Here is a 20714-nt window from a genome sequence, read left to right as displayed (position 1 = left end):
GTTGCAGATGCAGCGTGTGTGTGTGTATACAGCGGCTGAATGGCGAGGCCACTGGACAGCAATGTGGAGACTGCCATCGTCTGCCACCCTGCTGTTTCCTTCACAAATACCCCCAGGTGATGGGCTGGCTTCAGATAACACACTGTCCACCCCGACCGACGCTCGTTGCCACAAAGAGTATTTCACAAAGAGTATTTCACTTCCAATCATTAATTAGGTCCCCCCTCCCTCTCTCTCATAAACAATTTTTATGCTTTGTTTTTCAAGGTATGCCAGTGGTGTGAAAAATTGCTTTTCTTTTCACAACTTTGCAAAACACCTGATCCCCCGAGAAGTACGCTGTGATTTGCACCTCCACGTTCCAATATTCCTAATCAGTTGTAATTATGTGTTGAGGAATATCGTGTTGTGATAAACAGTTATTGCATCTGACTTGAACCTGGAAGGTATACCCAAGGGAGCCACAGGCACTACGGTGGTTCTCAAACTTGTCAGACAAAAGTATGTGAGACAGATTTTAACACCATAGTGCCTATGTGTGTGTGTGTGTGTGTGTGTGTGTGTGTGTGTGTGTGTGTGTGTGTGTGTACCCAGCTGGTGTGGTGACACATACAGCGGTCCCATACCTCCTATCTTTGTTTCCACAGATGAGCATGTGAGGAGGGCTGTCTCTCAGGTTGACACAGGAGAAGTCTCCCGCTGAGTTCCCCACAGACATCTCCGACTGGCCCGTCTCTAGGCTGTACACATGGATCTGAACACACACACACACCAACACAGTTAAGACTCATTCACTACGGTTGCAAAAGTTAGCACCAGAGGCAACACATAGAAGTTAGTTGACAATGGCTTCTGTTGCTACAGACATATTTACTCATCCCTATACACTGCAGCAGGAGTTAGACAGCACCTGCATATGAGCAGATAAAATGTCGTAGTGGAAACAGCGGAGTAAATAGTCACAATGTACTCTAAATCCAGCAACAGCGTCAGACTTAAGGCAGTAAAGACAAGTTGATCTTCACAACTTTCTAGTCATGCACACACTGGGCTGGACGATATGGACAAAATCCATATCACGATAAATTGACCGAATTATCACAATAACGATAAATAGAAAGATATGTTTATAACATTAATGTGAACCAGTTCTACATTTTCTTTACATTTTTATATCCCCTTAAAACTAGGCTACTATTATTACTTTGAACGTTGTGGCTATCAATTGTCCCATTAACAAATCACCCATATTAGTAGACTTATTTCATTTCAAACTTCACATTTCTCCAGTATAGGCATCTTATCGTAAGGAACAATATCAGCAAAATGTCCACGATAGGTGGTTGGTTCAGTCGGTGTCGCTCATTTTCGGTTTATCGTCCCAGCTCTATCACCAACACGCCCTAATACACACACAGCACTATTGGCAAAGTCTGAGAGCTACTGAATTATGCATGCCATTATGAATCTCCTAAGATGCCTTTCAGAAGTGTGCCGAGTTAAAAGCCCACTGAGAATCACTCACACTTGTCTGTCTGTCTGAGCTCATAGACTTCTCACAACACTTTCCTTCACCTCACATTTACAAAGGAATTAATCTCTGTGCTGTTAACAGGCAGAAGACAATGCTTTGTAACAGATTCTAGACTGAGTTCAGGCGGGTATGCGGAGAGCCAAACACAGTACTTGGATCAATAGGTTCTGTTAACAGGCAGAAGAGCCAAACACAGTGCGGAGAGCCAAACACAGTACTTGGATCAATACCGACAGGTTATCAGGATGAATGAGTGAACAGAGAAGAATGCTCAAATGTGGGGAAATTAAGATCTAAAAGAAATGCAATGGTTCCATGTCAATAATCATAAACACTACCTTTCCTTTGCAAAAAAAGATTCAGCTAAGAATGCAGTATTGCAAAACTAAATTAAAACAAGTTTGACAATGATAGGAGGGCAATTGACCCACAAACATCCCTATTAATTCAAATAGAACAATTGAGTGTGCTCCCTCCAGTCAGAGAGAGAGAGAAATATAAGAGAGAGAGTGGGGAGAGGAAAGAGAGTATGCAAGAGAAAGGGAAAGGAACCGAAAGAGGGAGAGAGATAGAGATGAAGAGGAAAGAGAGCAGGCAGCATGATGTAAAGGCTTGAGACAGTGCCAGCTGTTTTGTGTCCCCTATTTGGGCCACATAGCCTTAATTGTGAGATGGCCCTGAGTGGAGCAGCTTGATGGGGGGTAGGATGAAAGGGAAGGAGCGGTAAAGGGGGGCTGTCTGCCTGCATGTCTTTTTTTCAATTAATCATCACCTTTTTTTGGGAGGTTTGATTAAAAAGCATCCCAAACCAGCAATTATGTGGAGGAGCCATCAGGGCAGTTTAAAGCTAATGTCCAACCAGTTAAGTGGGCACCTCAGCATGTGTTGATGAAAGGAATCATGGCTTGGCTACAGCAGTCATCGGGTTAATGTGCCTGACAGAAAAAAAAAGAAAAAAAGGAACCGCTAATCTATAATTTGTCCTAACCCACTCCCTTCACCAGTCCCTTTGTTTGGAAAACAAACACATATGTCCCTTATCTATTGTCAAATAATGCAATGAGTTGATGAGTTCATGTTGCATTAGACTTTCAGGTGCATTGTTTAAAGGGGCAGTGCAGTTAAACGTGATTTTCTCATATTTCCACACTATGAGGTCGAAATAACACTCTGAAATTGTGAAAATGATGATAAATGCCATTTTTTGTGTAAGAGCTGTTAGAAGAAAAAAAATCCTGGAATTTCAGCCTCATGAAATGGGATGGAACTTTTGGCCCACATCATGACGTCACAAGGTGATCTGATTATAATAGACCAATGACTGTTTATCTGGGAAAGGGGGTGGACCCTGGACCATGCTATCAGCCAATCAGGGCTGTGTGTGTAAATATCTTCACATTTCTTTCCGAACGCCCACACAGACTGAGCATTTCAAGGGCCAAAGGAGGCTCAGGGAAATAAATGATAACACATATATTCTGTAGTTAGTTTCATGATATAAACACACAGTGATTTGTTAGGCATACATTGGTGACTTAAAAACATAATTACAAAGACAGCATGGAGGCTTTAAGCTAATGCTTTTAAACAAGACTGACATGGACATAAATTTCACTCAGAGTTTGAAGATATGCCTACAAAGCAACCGGTCGGAAGTGAATCAAGAACATTTATCTAAACGACAAACGGAAGAGGTCACACTTTCCCCTGAACAAATATACACTGAGTGTACAAAACAGTAGGAACACCTGCTTATTCCATGATATAGACTGACCAGGTAAATCCAGCTATGAAAGCTATGATCCCTTATCAATGTCACATGTTAAATCCTCTTCAATCAGTATAGATGAAGGGGGGGACAGGTTAAAGGAGGATGTTGAAACCTTGAGACAATTGAGACATGGATTGTGTATGTGTGCCATTCAGAGGCTGAATGGGCAAGACAAAGATTTACAGTAAGTGGCTTTGAACGGGATATGGTAGTAGGTGCCAGGCGCAACAGTTTGAGTGGGTCAAGAACTACAACGCTGCTGAGTTTTTCACAATCAACAGTTTCCCCTATGTATCACGAATGCTCCACCACCCAAAGGAAATCCAGCCAACTTCACACAACTGTGGGAAGCATTGGAGTCGACATGAGCCAGCATTCCTGTGGAACGCTTGACACCTTGTAGAGGCCATGCCCAGATTAATTGAGGCTGTTTTGAGGGCAATAGGTGGTGCATATCAATATTAAGAAGGTTATGTACCCTCCGTGTACGTAATGGTTGTGTTCTGTGTAACCTATGTAATGGTTGTGTTCCGTGTTAGGTCTATAAGCTGTGCCGCCTGTGGTTTTACCAGCTCTATCTGAGTGGCTGCAGGGTACAGGGTAACAGGAGCCCAGTAGAGAGCAGCTGAGCAGATGTCCAGACCCCCAGGTCCACTAGCAAGGGAAGGATTGGGGAGTTTGGCGTGTAGGTCCCCTGGCAGGGGAGAGGTAGTAGTAATGAGGACCTGGAGACTGACTGCTAGCTGACTGGCTGACTCTCGCAGACACCAGACATAAACAGTCCAATAGACAGTCATGAACAAGACACAGATCTAGACATAAGACACAGACAGACACATGTAAAAGACAGAGACAGGAAAGGCAAACGGACAGACAGACAAGAGAAGAGTGGCACATTGTTTGACCTGGATAACAAAGACAATTCATGTCATAATACATTCAAAACATTTAGCTAGTAGAAAAGCAACCAATCATTGTGATGACTCACTTTTCAGTGTGAAAAGAGAGATAACATGTCTGGATGCCACCACCATTTCTTTGACAGCTTTTAATTAGGCATATGTCTTCTCATTAAATAGCATATAACACATTCTGCCTCGCCAGAGTCTGTTGGCAATTCTTACTTCCCTCTTCGCAGTAGGAAAATGCTGTCAGAAACACTATGAAGCCGATAGACTTGTTAAAGCGGATTAAAAGTTGTAATTTTTTAAGTTTAATTAGTGAAGGGAAAATGTGACAATCATGAATTGGCATAATTTTGTGACGATGAGCTAGCTAGGTCTATAGTAGAGAATGAAAACAAAAGAAACTCAATGCTCAATGACCAATACCATATCAAATATACAAACTTAGAGATGTTGCCTTAGATTACTTGATTGGATAGTGAAAAAGCCGGCATTATTTTGGACGGAAAGACACACCAACAAAACGTGTACCAAGATCTATGGAGCTGGTGGTCTCGATTGTAAAAGCAGAACTCCAGTTCATAATATGATTTAGTTTAGCTGTAATCTCTGTTAACCAAGCAGTAAAATCGAGTGTAATTTGGTCCAATGCGTGATCAACTGTGTTCATACTTAGAAATTGAAAAGTTAGAAATTGATAGTTCAGGCAAAAGTCCCCCCCTTCCGATCTGTTTGGTCACACACGCAAAGCACTCGAGGCAAAGCAGTAGAAGCATCGCCTTCGCCCAATCCTGATACGTCCAAATAACCAGTGACGATACCCCAAAAAATTAAAAGAATGCCGCTCGTTATCTCACGCATCCCATTCAATCCCGGCAGATTCTTTGGTCTACATGCAGAAACTGCCCACGGGAGATCAGTTTAGCTGTAACCTTGAGAGGAAGGAGTAAAGTTATCCCTCAGACTTTCTCTAAGGTCCACTATGTGGTGCTGTAGGGCTAATATAATAACATCAGCAATGAGAACATTGTAATGATGTCAGGGGGAGAGTCTGCCAAAGACCTGTCGAACCAACAGAGAGAGGCTCCATTTGGGGCCGGTCCCTAGTCACTTGACTAATTACTTAAGTACCAGTATCGGTGCTAAACAAAACATAAAACTTTTAAGAGGAGAGAGACAGACTGAGGTTTTTATCTAAGTGGATTTTTTGAAACAGTGAGATATTCCTTTGGTCACAAAACAGAAAAAACAGCTCCTTGCAAAAAATTGTCTTGAAATACACTGGAAAGCATGACAATGGTTTCGTATTGAAACCCAAACCTGATCCCTGAGCAACTCTTTTGTCTCCTGGGTATGTAATCTGCAGAGGGATAAATAAAGGTATGAGCCTCCGTTAGGAGCAGGGTCCTTAGATACAAGACATTAATAGACGCAAACAGCAACTTCTTTGGGAACAAGAGACTAAACTTGTTTAGTGTGCGTGTGTGTGAGAGAGTTTGTGCATTAAGAGAGTAAACTAAATACTACAGTAATTAGGAACAATACCCAGTAGGAGTAGTTCAGCTATTTCTATGCCCACAATCCTCGGTGGGTGGCCCCATTTCTGTCCCAGATTCCCCAAGTTGGGATGCACCACCCCATTGGGGTCCCAGAGACTCTAAATACACTCAGATTGGTGTATTGCTACTCAAACTCAGAGAGATGCAGGTTTTGGGGTGACATAATAGGGTTGCAATTAATTTAGGACTGCAATTCAACCCTATACTAACATCAATAAAAGCCTAATTCAAGGTTGGCCAATTTGTAGCCGTCCAAATGTGTTGAGTGCTTAGAAACATAATGGTGTGGGCTTCAGTTTTGGCTTTGCGCATAGCTTTGGCATAGCTACCTCAATTTAACCCTGTTCCCAACTCCAAGGACAGTAGAACAAAAGCCACAGCTGGGTTGTATTCATTAGGCATCAAAATAAAAATGGTGGAAAACGGCCTGGAACAGAAGGGGACAACCTTATCTTTATTTGAAAAGTTGTGCCCTGATGAATAGGACCATGTAAAAAGAATATTTTAGTACACTGTTGATGCACCCACCTTGTTGCCTCCATCGTTCATGGCCCAGCCACAGCTCTTGACCCCCAGGGCAGCGTGAGAGGCCGAGGCATCCAGACAGGTGATGGGGTGGCCGTAGACGGTGTGGAGCACCCGGGGTTCCAAGTCCTCAGGGGCCAGCAGGAACACCGTCTCCCCAGCAGACAGGGCCACCAGGGGGACACTGTCCCCTCCTCGCCCCCCGGCCCATGGCACCACGACCATAGACTCCACCTGGGACCAGAGTCTCTGTTAGAACAAGTTATAGCAAATTTATCCAGCCTGCTGACTACTGTCACAGGGAGTGAAACCTCTAAAGTAGCTCCCATATGAAAAGTTCAGTTGCACTGTTAATGAACAAACTAATATGGTATAATGGATTGACTGTGACATAAAGTTGAAATCACAACAGCACACTGGATCAATGTAGACACCCTATCATTGCTACAGGGAATTGTATCATAATCCTCATTAAAATTATAAAGCTGATGGTGCTTTTCCAGACAAATCAAAGACAGACAGATAGACAGAGGTAAAGAGAGCAAGGCAGACTCACAGGTTTGGGTAGCGTGGCCTGGCAGAGGGTCCTCCAGTAGCCCCTCTCATCAGGCTGGTCCAGCCGGACGTCTAGCCCAGCAGCAGTAGCCAAGGTGGGGCTCTCCAGGCTCAGAGCCAGGGCGTGGACCCTCCCAGGGATCTGGAAGTGGTGGACGGGCTCCTGTCCCGTCTCTGTGCTCCACACATCCACACATCCTACACAGGAGCAGAATATACAGTTAACATGTACTCAAAGACTTCTCAGTGTGGCCATCCATGTGTCCATACACCTTAGGGGAACTTGGTAATAAAGTGTGAACTGTACATCTGCCTCCTGCCGGTCATTATCATGCTTTCTAACAGAGGCACCAGGGTGGTTATACCTATCAAAACCGGCAAAGACCACCGACCAACAGGTGGCGCTCCTTTTCAATGCCCTAAACTAGAAGGCTAGCCAGTAAAATAGCCACTAAGTTGACTGCAGAGTTGTGGACCCTCACTCACCATCGTCATAGGCAGCCACAGCCACAGTGTTGTTGACCCGGATGTGACTGACGTGAGGTCTGGGGGTGACGTCTGCCGTCAGGGGGCTTGGCTTCAGGAAGGAGGCTGCAGAGTCCCAGTGGAGGGTGTCCCACAGTCTCACGTCCCCTGACGTGTACCTGAGGGGACAAAAAACAATGTAAGCGACGCTAAATTTTTATTTTGAAATGACCTAAGGCTCCATTTAAACAAGCAGCCCAGTTGATATTTTTTTTCACTAATTGGTCTTCTGAAAAAAATTGGATGTTAAAATATCTTATGCAATTGGTCAAAAGACCAATTAGTGGAAAAAAAGATCAGAACTGGACTGCATGTCTAAACACAACCTATGAAGCATGAGGATGCATCTTAATTTTCCCCATTAAATATGCTAACTGTGTACCATGGTAACCATCCGTGCATTATTATGTGAATATGAGTGGATGTCTGTGTGCTTATGGGCAACATGACAGTAAATGGGTGGGTGATGATGTGGTTCAAATGTGTGAGTATCTGTGAGTCTCAGTCAATTGGAGGCATGGCAGAGATAACACAGCCTTTCCAGGGGGTGGGTATGGTGGCAGCTGAGTCCTTCACAGACGGCCTGGGACGAGCCACGCCACCCCAGGCACAGCCATATACCCCAGCACCAGCTGCCCTGGGCTGCCTCAGACAGACCGAGACCCTTTCTGGTGCTGGAGCCTGGATGTGGTTCAGGATTCGTGCTGAGCTGGGCAGCTGCAGACTGACAACCACAGAGAGTGGCACCAAAGGGCTGCTGGATAAAACCTTTCAGCTATTTAGCTACTAACAACACTGTGGCACAAACATGGCATGATAGCTAGCTTCCCCCCGACTAACTTAAACCACATCAGCTAGCTACTGTACCACCTACTTCAATCAGCATCCGTATCCCAACATGAGGAAACGAGAGACAGAGAGAGACAGATAGAGAGGGGGAAAGGGGGCTAAAACACTCCATCTGACATCTCAGGGTTTGTTAGGAAGGTAACAACAGGCGCACACTCTACATAATTAGTGCATTATCTTTCAGCCAAGAATCAACAGGAGAAATGTATGCCCCAGCTGGCACTTTTCTACATCCAAATAATCTCTGGAAACTTCTGACATATCAATTCCAAGGAAGATAACAACCTACAGTTCTGCTTCATCAGTGCATCTATAAGATCCCACAAAAGTGAGAGAAATATTACCTTGTGTGTCATTACAAAATGTCCACAAAAAAGCAACCTTGGTTAAAAAAGGATCCTAATTTCAAAGGGTTGCTAAAATCTACAATGAGTATCTTAGAAAATCAGTCATCCAAATCTCTAGGTGTGAATAGATGTAGGTAAAAAGAATTTGCAGCAGCAGGCAGGCCTCTGTTGTCTGGCTGAGACTGTCTCTCAAAATGGAACCCTATTCCCTATATAGTTCACTAGTTTTGACCAGGGCCCGTAGAGGGCTCTGGTCAAAAGCAGTGTAATATCTATGTGGGGAATAGGATGCCATTTGGGACACAGCCTGAGAGTTCACCGGGGCCAGGGGAGAATTTAATCAGACCATCCCCTGGGCACCAGCCTCCTGATACAACGTTTACCAGATTCATTTCAGCAGCTGAGTACTCAAGTCACGCTATCATCCTACAGTAATGGGCCCAGTCAGTTTAAGTAGCTTACAAGTAACTTGCAATTTTTTTTACAACAGGTTGAATTTAAAGAGTTTGAGAAAAAAAGGAGTCCAAAGACAAGTGGTGGGTCTATTTTAGTACAAAGTCAGTTCAGCAGCTCAATTTCTATCGATCACCATTTATTGGGCTGAAACTGTGCTGACCACCACAACTGCTGACATTAAAAACTAAGGATGGGCATTTTAAATGATTTCACTATTCAAATAATATCATGGTTTGTTTTGGAATCCGGATAGTCTAAATAAATAAAAAATATACATATTTTGCTCTACTCTCTTAACCAATCAGAATGATGCAACGTGCCACAACAGCAGACAGTGCTCAGTTGTTTTCAGGGTACAATATCAGTAGTTTTTGGCTAACAGTAGCCTAGGTGAATAGTAACAGTGAAAGAAGTCTGATGCTCTCCATCATATAATGTTGTGTTTTCTGGTGAGTGTTTCGCATTGATATGTGTCAGGTCTTGTGGAACCCTGCGTTGGTGCGCGCTTATAGGCTAATCGTTATTTGAAGTGGGAAAAATACCATACCGTTGTCAGGGCTGACCGGAGGGATAAATGTGCTATGATAGTAAAATGCCCTTTAATTTAAAATGCAACCCATAGAGCATGAGAGAGAAAATTAGCTTGAAAAGAAAACAATCCCATTGTATATCCTCTGAACTGTAATCTACATTTAGTGTAAAACTGTAAATAATTTTCTGTCAAAGCCATGTGACGTCTGAAGCAGCAGTAGCTCAATGTGCCATACGTAGACACTACATTCTAAAGTTTGTTGTTTTATCAAATTATGCATTTCAAATGTCATGATATATCCTTGTGTAACAACTTAACATGGACAATTTAATTCAGACGAAGCTTTTTCAGTGTCAAAATAAGCATTAAAAAAAGTGTTGGAATACTAACATCCAATCGGATATCCAGATATTTGATTAACCGTGCCCATCCCTACTAAAAACAGGTTATGTTATATCTTACCCAGCAACAACATAGCTGTCACAGGAACTGACATCACACAACACTTTCCCCAGCTCGTACTGCAGTTGGCTGATTGATCCAACACGATTCTAGGAGTATGAAGAGACACAAAACATGTCGTTTCTAGACATCCCTATGTAATTACAATGCTGTTACTACAGTTAATACTCTAGTTTGATGGGTGTAAGGGCAACTTCAGGTGAAGTGTTGCCAAAGTGTCATCTCAGAAAAGCATTTAGTTAACTGAACCCCTACCTTCCAGTTGGAGCGCACAGTGTTTTCAGAGTTCCTGCAGTCTCGTAACATGCTCTTCCAGCAGGGGGAGTCAGAGACAGAGGCCCCGTGGTGATAACCCTCTGTCTGACACATCCTAAACCACAGCACCTCATCCTCTGCCAGGACCCCCCACGCCTTGCTCACCTGTGAAAGTATCAGAGAGGCTATAATGAATACTCATTGATCATCATATACTGTATATCAGAATAGATTAAACAAATCAGTGTAAAGTCAATATTCAGACCACTTGAATGTCATTCAAGTGACAACAGAGTCATTATGATTTTTATGTGATTGAAAATCAGTTTACCTGAGCACATCGCCCCAGCTCTGTCCGACTGAGGTACTGGAAGATCTTCAGAGCTAACTCGTAGGGCAACTCAATGTCAAAGAAGGGAATGTCATTTGTCTCATTCTGCAAAAATAGGAAAATGCCAATGAAATCGAGATCCACACAATGTCTAGTGGTAGGCTGCCTCACAAAGACTATCACCCTCATCTTACCAGGTCTTGAATTAATTGATCCACTAATTTGTCACCCTTGTTAATTTTCCTCTGGGGTTGTTGTTGGGAGGAGGTGTTACAGGCGCTTGTCAGACTGTGGTATTGTCTCTTCCTTCGAGTCCTCTCCTCCTGGATCCTCTCCAACAAGGGACTGGTCCTTCCATCTAGCAAGCCCTCGGCTATCGACACATACTCGGGTTGGTCCTCCTTTGGAGTTTTTGCTGCAGACAAAAATGCATCCTGTCCTCCCTTACTGCTCCCCTGTGATGTCGAATCCTGTCTTTTTTCTGGTTCACTTCTGTTCTGACCAAAATCTTCAAAGTACCGTTTTAATTTAGAGTCTTCCCGACTTGGTTGAAGAGTAACGTTACAGTTCGAATGCGCCTCGTTTTTAATCGTCAGTTCTTGCTTCCAATGCTCTCTGAACGCCAGAAGCTCGTCTTCTGCCATGTTTTTCTAACATAGTTACAACAACATACATATAGTTGACTTGTTATTTTTAGACAAAATTACAAATTGGTAGGGTTAAATTGTTAGCAGCTGGCTAGGTAACTTATATAGCTCATGCTAAAACTAAAACAAACACTGAAGTCCTGGAACAAAAACTGTCCGACTAGAGATTCTTTGCGGTCTTAAGAGTTCCGCGATGTTTAATTCCTCATTGTTTATTTTAGGCGTTGCGAACTGTGGTGCATTATTACAATATTTAATTTACAAATAGAATAACTGGTACAATTAATAAGATTGACATGAAAATACATCATTATCAAATAGCATAAAATTCCGATTGTGTAAAATGTCTAGGGGCAGTAGCCTGTATTGTACTGATTTTAAATCCTATGATTATCCAATTAGACATCGCTATTCCTCCATCCTATCAAACAAAAGGCTCGTCAGATAAGATGAGACGACGTTTTTTTAAGAGTTAATGATTACCTCTCTCTTGGGAAAAGATGATGTAAACCCCTCACACCATGTGACTCTTTAATCGTGTATAACGAGAGCGAGAAAGAGAGAGAGAAAACACAGCCCAGATCTGATCAGATCCGGACAGTAAAGAGGATAATTTTATATAAGAGCGGATCAGAGGAGGGGACATATAAAGAAGATAGAGCGATTTGTAGAGAAGATGTGCTGGCTCCCGATAGACGAGCCTCTGCCTCTACCCGGCGACGTGATGGTCTGTGCCCAAGGAACCTCACCATGCTCCGGGACCCAGTCACTCGCCTCTCGCCTCAGGTGGATAGGGGATGAGATGGATAAAAACTGGACGGTTGGATCTCGAGATAACAGATATAATAAGAAACTTGGGTTAAATAGAGAAGCCCGCTTTAGAGGCTTTGTATGCACAGCAATACAAATCACCGTCCTCATAATATTTCTTAGAAAGCGACACCTGTAGATGTAAGTCACTGCAACGGCAAAACCAGCAACAGGTGAGCTTCACAGGTGCCCATCACATGTTGGTTTGGCTATGAGTAATGCAAACAAACTTGGTTGCGGGTGAAGACGCTTTATTCTCGACCTTCCCAACAATGTTCAGCATGTGATTTGTGAACATGTGGTTAAAGATATGTAATTATAGTTGGTGTGAGATTTAGTTTATTTACAATTTAGTATGTATCATTGATGATTATTTATCTATACAATTGGGGTTTTATCTCAATGAGTATGTATCACGGAGTCATTCATACAACTATGTTGGGCTATTCACTGAGGATAAACTTATTCTAAATATGATCTAAATGTTTTATTATACGCTCAAAGCAATTAATATTTATCCACTGTAGATGGTGCCTTCAGGATCCTGAGGAGAGAGAGCTGTCAGAATATTTGCACTGAGAAAAAGGATGACAGCCAGCCACAGCCAGCCGAGGTTCAGTGTGCACCGAGGTCATAATAACCATGCCCCAAAATCGGCAAGACAGTTCGGAACAGGGTACATTTTTTGTACTTTGTTGGCTAAGGAAAATGTTGTGCTTCGGAATTCATGTGACATAACATTATGTCACAGAGATTAAGTAACATTTTCAGTTCTTGTTTTATGGGTATAAAATGTAGTACTGTGTGAATACATTTTTAATTGCGTTATTTCCCAGTTTATTTTATTGTTTGACTCACTGCTTGGAATTCAGTAGGATTTAACAGACATAAATTGTGTTAGTATAATATAATAATATAATTTTTCCGAGAATAAAACGGTGACGTCATCCTCCATTGACCGTTACCAAAGGAAAAACGTACTCGAATTGCCCACGCGACTGTCATATGTGGACGACCTTACACTTGAATTATCGATGCACTAATACACGATGTCAATTACCTAACTGAAAAAGCTTATTTGTATGAAAAAAATACACGTTTCTACTTTTTAGACGACTGTCTCATTTGAGCAATCTGGAAATGGTGCTCTGTGGAGAAATAGCACTACTTTTTACATAAGCTTCTGTAATAATTAGAGACCATGCAAAGTCTGGATTATATCCTTAATAAATATGAAAGTCAATTTGTAAAGGTTTTTTTCTGCAGTAATTTTTGTTAGGTGAATAATGATGTTAGTTGTATCAAATATTGATAACGAAAAAAATAAGTCAAATCAACTGTTCTATTTTTTGAACTTTTGAAATTGGCTGGGGGCTCAGCATTGTTAAGGCAGATAATGTTTATGAAACCATGCAAGAAATCTTGTGTGCAAAAATAAGGGCATGCTATTCATGTTTACAGTACATAAGCTGTTTTTATATATCGCAAAAAAACTGTAGTTTTCAATTGCAGTGCTGAATCTGTGTCTTTTATAAAGAATGTGTTCTTTACATGCTATTTACATTTGTATTACATTGTGAATTCTGTGCTCACTCTGGATAATAAAAGTTTCAAAGTAAAAATGCTTTCATGCTATCATTGTTTGGCAAAAAGTAATGACAACATAACATTCAACAAATGCTTAACAATCCTGCTTCAACCATGGTTTCATTGAAAAATCTGATACATACTGAAAACACACAACTTGTGTTTGAGTTTCTCAAATGTTTTGGTAGGTCTGATGTCATCAAACATAAGCTGTATCTTTACTAGAACTCAGGTGAAATGTATAACGCGTAAATTGTTGCAAGAATGGTAACATTAGTGAAAGATCTACGAAATACATCAGCAAATGAGCAATTCATGTGCTGACATAAGCTACCCTGTACAATAATACAGACCAATACCACACTGCTGTGCTGCACGGAGATAAGTTCACATTCTATTTCTTTGCAAGGATGGATGAGACCACTGTATAGACTGTAGAGTTTAGACTCCAACGGGCAACACAGTAAGGGCATACTTAAATGACTTATTCCTCTGTAATGTCCTCCAGTGGAAGCTAATGGCTGTCAATCCCAGCTAGTAGATCTGGAAGTGGGCAGAGGTGGTGCCTATGACCACAGAGTGGGCATGTTTGCTCACGGTCTAACCACAAATACAGACACTCTTCACAGAACACATGCTAGGTGGGAGAGACAAACACATGGGCTTTACACTCACATTCACTTTGGTTTACCAAAAGGAGTATGCATTGAGTATTGGTCAGTTATTCAATACAGTATTGATCAGTAAGGCCACAGAAAGAAACAAAAGAGTCATGGACAGTGACTTTAGCATCAAGCTACACCACACTAAGGGTCATATAAAACCATTTTTTAAATGTAACTTTTATTTAACTAGGCAAGTCCGTTAAGAACAAATTCTTATTTACAATGACTGCCTACCCCGGCCAAACCCTCCCCTAACTCGGACAATGCTGGGCCAATTGTGCGCCACCCTATGGGACACCCGATCATGGCCGGTTGTGATACAGCCCATACTGTTAGCCGACTTGTGGTTATCATGGTTAACACCGGAGAATGGTGTTATAGTAAAGTATGTAGTAGCAGAGCTTATGGTTTGATGCATGTACTCTCACATGCCAGAGAAGAGCTATGGGGTTTCTGAAGTCACCCTGACAAATAGTACACATCTCCAGCCTCACTGCACTGCTGGCTGCTGGCCCTCACACCTTAAACTCTATGGGTGATAGAGCATCAGGTAGGTGGTCACAAGGAGACAAAGCTTGTGTTTACATTCCCATACCATACAGCAGGGATTATCAACTAGATTAAGCCGCGGCCCAAACTTTTCTTGAGCGGGTGGTCGGGGCCCCCGGAACATACAGTAAATACAAATAATTTGAAGACTGCAAATTGACCACAAGAAGCCCAAACAGATATAATATTTGACTAAAACATAATCATTTCAACCCTTGCTTACATTTGTTTATGATCACGTGTCTCCCTATTATGGAAATACTTGGGAACAGAGTTCCAAAATTAAAATAACTTGGAGCTGATTTCCTGGTGTTTTTACAGTTTTGTATGCCCCCCAAAATGTAATAATAATCATTCTCAATTTGTTTTGCTCTGAAAACCCGGGGGGCCAAATAAAACACCCGCAGGCCACCAGTTGGGGAACCCTGACATACAGGGTCAACTGTATACAGTATCTTTATTCTGATGTTGCAATTTAATACGGTACATGTAGTAAGATGATTCAATCAGAGTGCAAGATCAGGCAAAACCCACTGACGTTGAAGGTTTACAACTGTACCTAGTAGTGTTATAGGGCAGTGATGTGGGCTGGTATTTGGCCCTGATACTTTTCTTTACAGAATGTAATCATTTCTCACCTGAGAACTGCAGAGAATTTCCATAGCCCTGCGTATGGCTGATACTCGTCCACAGAGGTCAAACGACTGAAAGATAAACATATTACACAGTCAAGGCACTAGAATCGGGTGCATTAGTGCAGCCCTGGAACAAAAGCCTGCCTCTGGACCAGGTTGGTGACCACTATATAATATCCTTAAAACATGAGAAACTCTCACTCTGAAACATTACAAATTCTTCCCTGAATACAGTGCCCTAGTGATTACTTTTTTATGATTCCCTTTCTGCTCGACTTAATGACTCAAACCCGGCCCCACTCTCTCTCATTTTCTATTCTTTAACCACTCACTGATGGGCAGTGTCCTGTCCCATTTTGCAATATTCTGAGGACACACCTCTGTGAACAGTTCTGACTCAATTTCTCCAAGTTCTCATGAACTAAGGGGTTAAATACATATAAAATATGTTGTTCCATGTGGTGAATTTGTTATTCAATTCATTTTTTAAATTTTTTATATACTTCAAGGGGTCAAAAATTCAAAATCAAATAGCTAAATGATCATCCCCCAGCTTTGACAGGGCTTAGACTTTTATGGGTTAAGAGCAGCACACTATAAGAGTTTTAAAGCAGCACGCTCCAGACTAAGCATTGCCCCTGGCCTAGGCTCCACAGGCTGCAGCTTATTTCCTCATTGTCCCTTCCTGCCCCTAGTCCTGGCTACACACACACACACACACACACACACACACACACACACACACACACACACACACACACACACACACACACACACACACACACACACACACACACACACACACACACACACACACACACACACACACACACACTTGATATGTCAAACTAAAACTGGACTCCAGCCAGAAACGTTGAGCCACAGAAGCAGTTCTAAAGCATTCTGGAACTTTCTGCTTGTTTTGTTTCATTAGTGACGCTGACCTCTCAACCTACGAATCATAGCCTACCCAGCAGTTGGGTACACCACCATTATAAATAATTCCTATCAGCTGCTAAAAGCATGTTTTCATTCAATCTTGCTGCATGGTTATTAGAAAATACATTTCCCTGAAGTGGGAGTGCACTGACAGTGCCAAAAATGTAGCCAACAAGCAATGTTAAAATAACAGTAGAGCAAAGTAAATCAAATACATTTACAACCCACCACGGTATACAGTAAATCAATGTACAAGAGTCTGGTCTTTTTCTGTAGGCCTCCACTTGTACCGACTTGCATGTTTGTGCTTGTGAGATCATTAAATCAGTCCTTCCGTGGATGGAAGCAAAAGCAAAAGCACGAAGCAGAATGATTGGCTGATGTGTGGCCATGACTTCATCGGCTGAAAGTGGGCCACTTGGGCCTGTTTCAGGACAAGGTTTGGTTGGGGCAGAGGGTGGTGGGAAAGGTGGGGGTTGGTTGGTCGGTTGGTTTAATGATAGCGTGGCGCGGGTACCCCAGCAGCCGAGGAGGAGTGGGAGCACACACAGCAGTAATGGTCCAGCCCCAGGGAAGGATGACCTCACCTCTGCACCCCCCCCAGGGAGAAATGAGCTCAGTGGCAGCAGCCTCACTCTCTGATTGGCCTGTTTATCAGCCGAGTCAAAATACACTCTGTGACCCCAACGGGCAAAACCTGCACGCAGATAGAACACCAACAGATAGACAGACAATGACAAATACACACTCTTTCTGTGACCACAACATGTTATAAACAACACTTTCGTGTGGATAAGACACCAAAATCAACACACACACACACGCTCCCACATTGTGACCCCCAGGACATAAGTGAAACTTTAATGAATATAAAACACACACAAGCTGTGTCCCTCAGGACACCAGAAAATAGTATGAATATAACACACACTCACACAGGCTCTTACCATTGATTTAAAGGCCACGGAGGATCTTGGGCAGAAACAGGGCCGATGGTGAAGTACTTGAGAACAAAGTCAGTGATCCCCATCGCCCAGATCAAAGAAGTCAAAGCTGTTGATTTTGGGCTTTGCAAACATTGGGCTGAGGTGGGGGGAAAAACAGCAGCGATGAGACATGAGACTTCAGTTCTGTACAGGTTGAGGTTTGATCATGGATAGACGTGATACATTATGTCTAGTCTCTATTGGTTACAAGGGAAACTTTCATTGATCAACAGAAGATTTAGTAACAAAAAATGAACAAGGTAACTCAAATTTCATAAAACAAAACTAAATGTGATAACAGGTGAAATTATAAATAAACACAAAATCAATACTCACATGAAACGTAGTCACATGGTGACATATGCCTAAAGACAATGAAAATGACATTGGAGCATAAAGGACAAAAATGTATGAATAAATTACCACACGGATTCTGTACACACACAGATAAGAAAGAAAACCAAATCAACGACAACAATGTCAAGCAAAATCAGTTAACCTAATGTATAGGCCTAAACATTCAGTGGTTGACAATGTCACATTTTTATAGTGCCATATGAAGAGACAACCAAAGAAACATGGTTTTACCATACCTGTTGTACAACTGCGCAGCATTGAATGTGTAGTAGAGATACAATATTTTTCTAGATAGGAGCATGATCATCCACAGTGCTACAACCACAGACCTCTCCTCCTGATACGCAGACAGACAAATAGTAAATAATCAAATGCATTATTAATCAATAATGTATGTATGTTCTCACGAGCTGAGCCAGAACCAATTCTCAAGCTAGCTATTTATGTAGACTAGATAACACTCAAGAAATATGCTCAAATGTTTATAAATGTAAAAACCTCAAAACCATAAGAGTTATGGTCTCAGATTGAAGTTGTATAAAATGTGAAGACTACCCGTAGCGACACCAGGTGCTTGAATGTTGAATTGGCGAAGGAAACGTGCTGGCCATCCCAGCATACAGCAATACCTACCAGAGAGATACAAAATAGTTATCAGTCAGTCACACACACTATCTGACACTTCCCAAGTTCCCAAATGTTCCTTATTCCACCTATTCCACAAAACTCCATTACTATACAATTACAAAGAAACTACTAACTACTATTAGGCCAAGAAGATAGTTTAGTATGAAAACTATTTGACTAGGCAACAAAAACATTAGAAATCAGAGTAGTAATTTGTGTTTCTACATTGGTATAAGAGTCCCTTTAATTTATTTGTAATCTAAAACCAGTCTTACCCAGCTTGTGCTGAAAACAAACTTTATTTAGGAGGATCAGGAGGAATGGGAATTCCCTCTGCAGCCAGGTGACTACAGACTTCAGATCCGATATGGCTGGTGCTAGTGTAGAGGGCTCCTCCGAGACCACCTTCCTGTTCCCATGTCTCTCTATGGCCCCTGCAGCCGAGGGAGGTACGGTGCTAGAGTGGCTGGTGGTGATGAAGTTGCGAGGGCGGGCGGGGGAGGTATTGCCCACCCTCAGTGTGGTGTGGACCCCTTTCCTCCCTGGAGGAGACGGTCATCTGGATGAAGACATTTACATTACATTTACATTTAAGTCATTTAGCAGACGCTCTTATCCAGAGCGACTTACAAATTGGTGCATTCACCTTATGACATCCAGTGGGACAGTCACTTAACAATAGTGCATCTAAAACTTAGGGGGGGTGGGGTGAGAGGGATTACTTAACCTATCCTAGGTATTCCTTAAAGAGGTGGGGTTTCAGGTGTCTCCGGAAGGTGGTGATTGACTCCGCTGTCCTGGCGTCGTGAGGGAGTTTGTTCCACCATTGGGGGGCCAGGGCAGCGAACAGTTTTGACTGGGCTGAGCGGGAGCTGTACTTCCTCAGTGGTAGGGAGGCGAGCAGGCCAGAGGTGGATGAACGCAGTGCCCTTGTTTGGGTGTAGGGCCTGATCAGAGCCTGGAGGTACTGAGGTGCCGTTCCCCTCACAGCTCCGTAGGCAAGCACCATGGTCTTGTAGCGGATGCGAGCTTCAACTGGAAGCCAGTGGAGAGAACGGAGGAGCGGGGTGACGTGAGAGAACTTGGGAAGGTTGAACACCAGACGGGCTGCGGCGTTCTGGATGAGTTGAAGGGGTTTAATGGCACAGGCAGGGAGCCCAGCCAACAGCGAGTTGCAGTAATCCAGACGGGAGATGACAAGTGCCTGGATTAGGACCTGCGCCGCTTCCTGTGTGAGGCAGGGTCGTACTCTGCGGATGTTGTAGAGCATGAACCTACAGGAACGGGCCACCGCCTTGATGTTAGTTGAGAACGACAGGGTGTTGTCCAGGATCACGCCAAGGTTCTTGGCGCTCTGGGAGGAGGACACAATGGAGTTGTCAACCGTGATGGCGAGATCATGGAACGGGCAGTCCTTCCCCGGGAGGAAGAGCAGCTCCGTCTTGCCGAGGTTCAGCTTGAGGTGGTGATCCGTCATCCACACTGATATGTCTGCCAGACATGCAGAGATGCGATTCGCCACCTGGTCATCAGAAGGGGGAAAGGAGAAGATTAATTGTGTGTCGTCTGCATAGCAATGATAAGAGAGACCATGTGAGGTTATGACAGAGCCAAGTGACTTGGTGTATAGCGAGAATAGGAGAGGGCCAAGAACAGAGCCCTGGGGGACACCAGTGGTGAGAGCGCGTGGTGAGGAGACAGATTCTCGCCACGCCACCTGGTAGGAGCGACCTGTCAGGTAGGACGCAATCCAAGCGTGGGCCGCGCCGGAGATGCCCAACTCGGAGAGGGTGGAGAGGAGGATCTGATGGTTCACAGTATCGAAGGCAGCCGATAGATCTAGAAGGATGAGAGCAGAGGAGAGAGAGTTAGCTTTAGCAGTGCGGAGCGCCTCCGTGATAAAGAGGAGAGCAGTCTCAGTTGAATGACTAGTCTTGAAACCTGACTGATTTGGATCAAGAAGGTCATTCAGGGAGAGATAGCGGGAGAGCTGGCCAAGGACGGCACGTTCAAGAGTTTTGGAGAGAAAAGAAAGAAGGGATACTGGTCTGTAATTGTTGACATCGGAGGGATCGAGTGTAGGTTTTTTCAGAAGGGTGCAACTCTCGCTCTCTTGAAGACGGAAGGGACGTAGCCAACGGTCAGGGATGAGTTGATGAGCGAGGTGAGGTAAGGGAGAAGGTCTCCGGAAATGGTCTGGAGAAGAGAGGAGGGGATAGGGTCAAGCGGGCAGGTTGTTGGGCGGCCGGCCGTCACAAGACGCGAGATTTCATCTGGAGAGAGAGGGGAGAAAGAGGTCAGAGCAC

General features: G+C 43.2%; 2 protein-coding genes across 3 annotated transcripts in view; both read right to left on the bottom strand.

The window, feature by feature from the left end:
• fbxw8 (F-box and WD repeat domain containing 8) overlaps positions 1 to 11389 on the bottom strand; it is a 29639-nt gene extending 18250 nt beyond the window's left edge. The window contains exons 1-8 of one of the 2 annotated variants that reach the window (XM_046346746.1): positions 10801 to 11389; positions 10607 to 10711; positions 10276 to 10440; positions 10021 to 10109; positions 7336 to 7493; positions 6851 to 7047; positions 6298 to 6543; positions 627 to 754 (exon numbers count right to left, since the gene is read on the bottom strand). In XM_046346746.1, the coding sequence (XP_046202702.1) occupies positions 627 to 754; positions 6298 to 6543; positions 6851 to 7047; positions 7336 to 7493; positions 10021 to 10109; positions 10276 to 10440; positions 10607 to 10711; positions 10801 to 11250 (1538 nt within the window). In that variant the 5' untranslated portion in view covers positions 11251 to 11389. The remainder of the gene's footprint in view (positions 1 to 626; positions 755 to 6297; positions 6544 to 6850; positions 7048 to 7335; positions 7494 to 10020; positions 10110 to 10275; positions 10441 to 10606; positions 10712 to 10800) is intronic. The other variant, XM_046346747.1, reaches the window with a different exon arrangement.
• A 180-nt stretch (positions 11390 to 11569) lies between these two features.
• Positions 11570 to 18963, bottom strand: LOC124034050 (RING finger and transmembrane domain-containing protein 2-like; the record flags this gene model as incomplete). Its single annotated transcript, XM_046346750.1, has 7 exons — positions 11570 to 12080; positions 15503 to 15568; positions 17386 to 17521; positions 17761 to 17789; positions 18018 to 18118; positions 18337 to 18410; positions 18684 to 18963. Coding segments are annotated over 7 exons (747 nt in total), but the record flags the coding sequence as incomplete, so codon positions are not given.
• Positions 18964 to 20714: the final 1751 nt, after the last annotated feature.

Source organism: Oncorhynchus gorbuscha, linkage group LG04, assembly GCF_021184085.1.
Source record: "Oncorhynchus gorbuscha isolate QuinsamMale2020 ecotype Even-year linkage group LG04, OgorEven_v1.0, whole genome shotgun sequence".
In the NCBI taxonomy this organism is placed as follows: Eukaryota; Metazoa; Chordata; class Actinopteri; order Salmoniformes; family Salmonidae; genus Oncorhynchus; species Oncorhynchus gorbuscha.
This window is presented reverse-complemented; position numbering and strand designations above follow the sequence as displayed.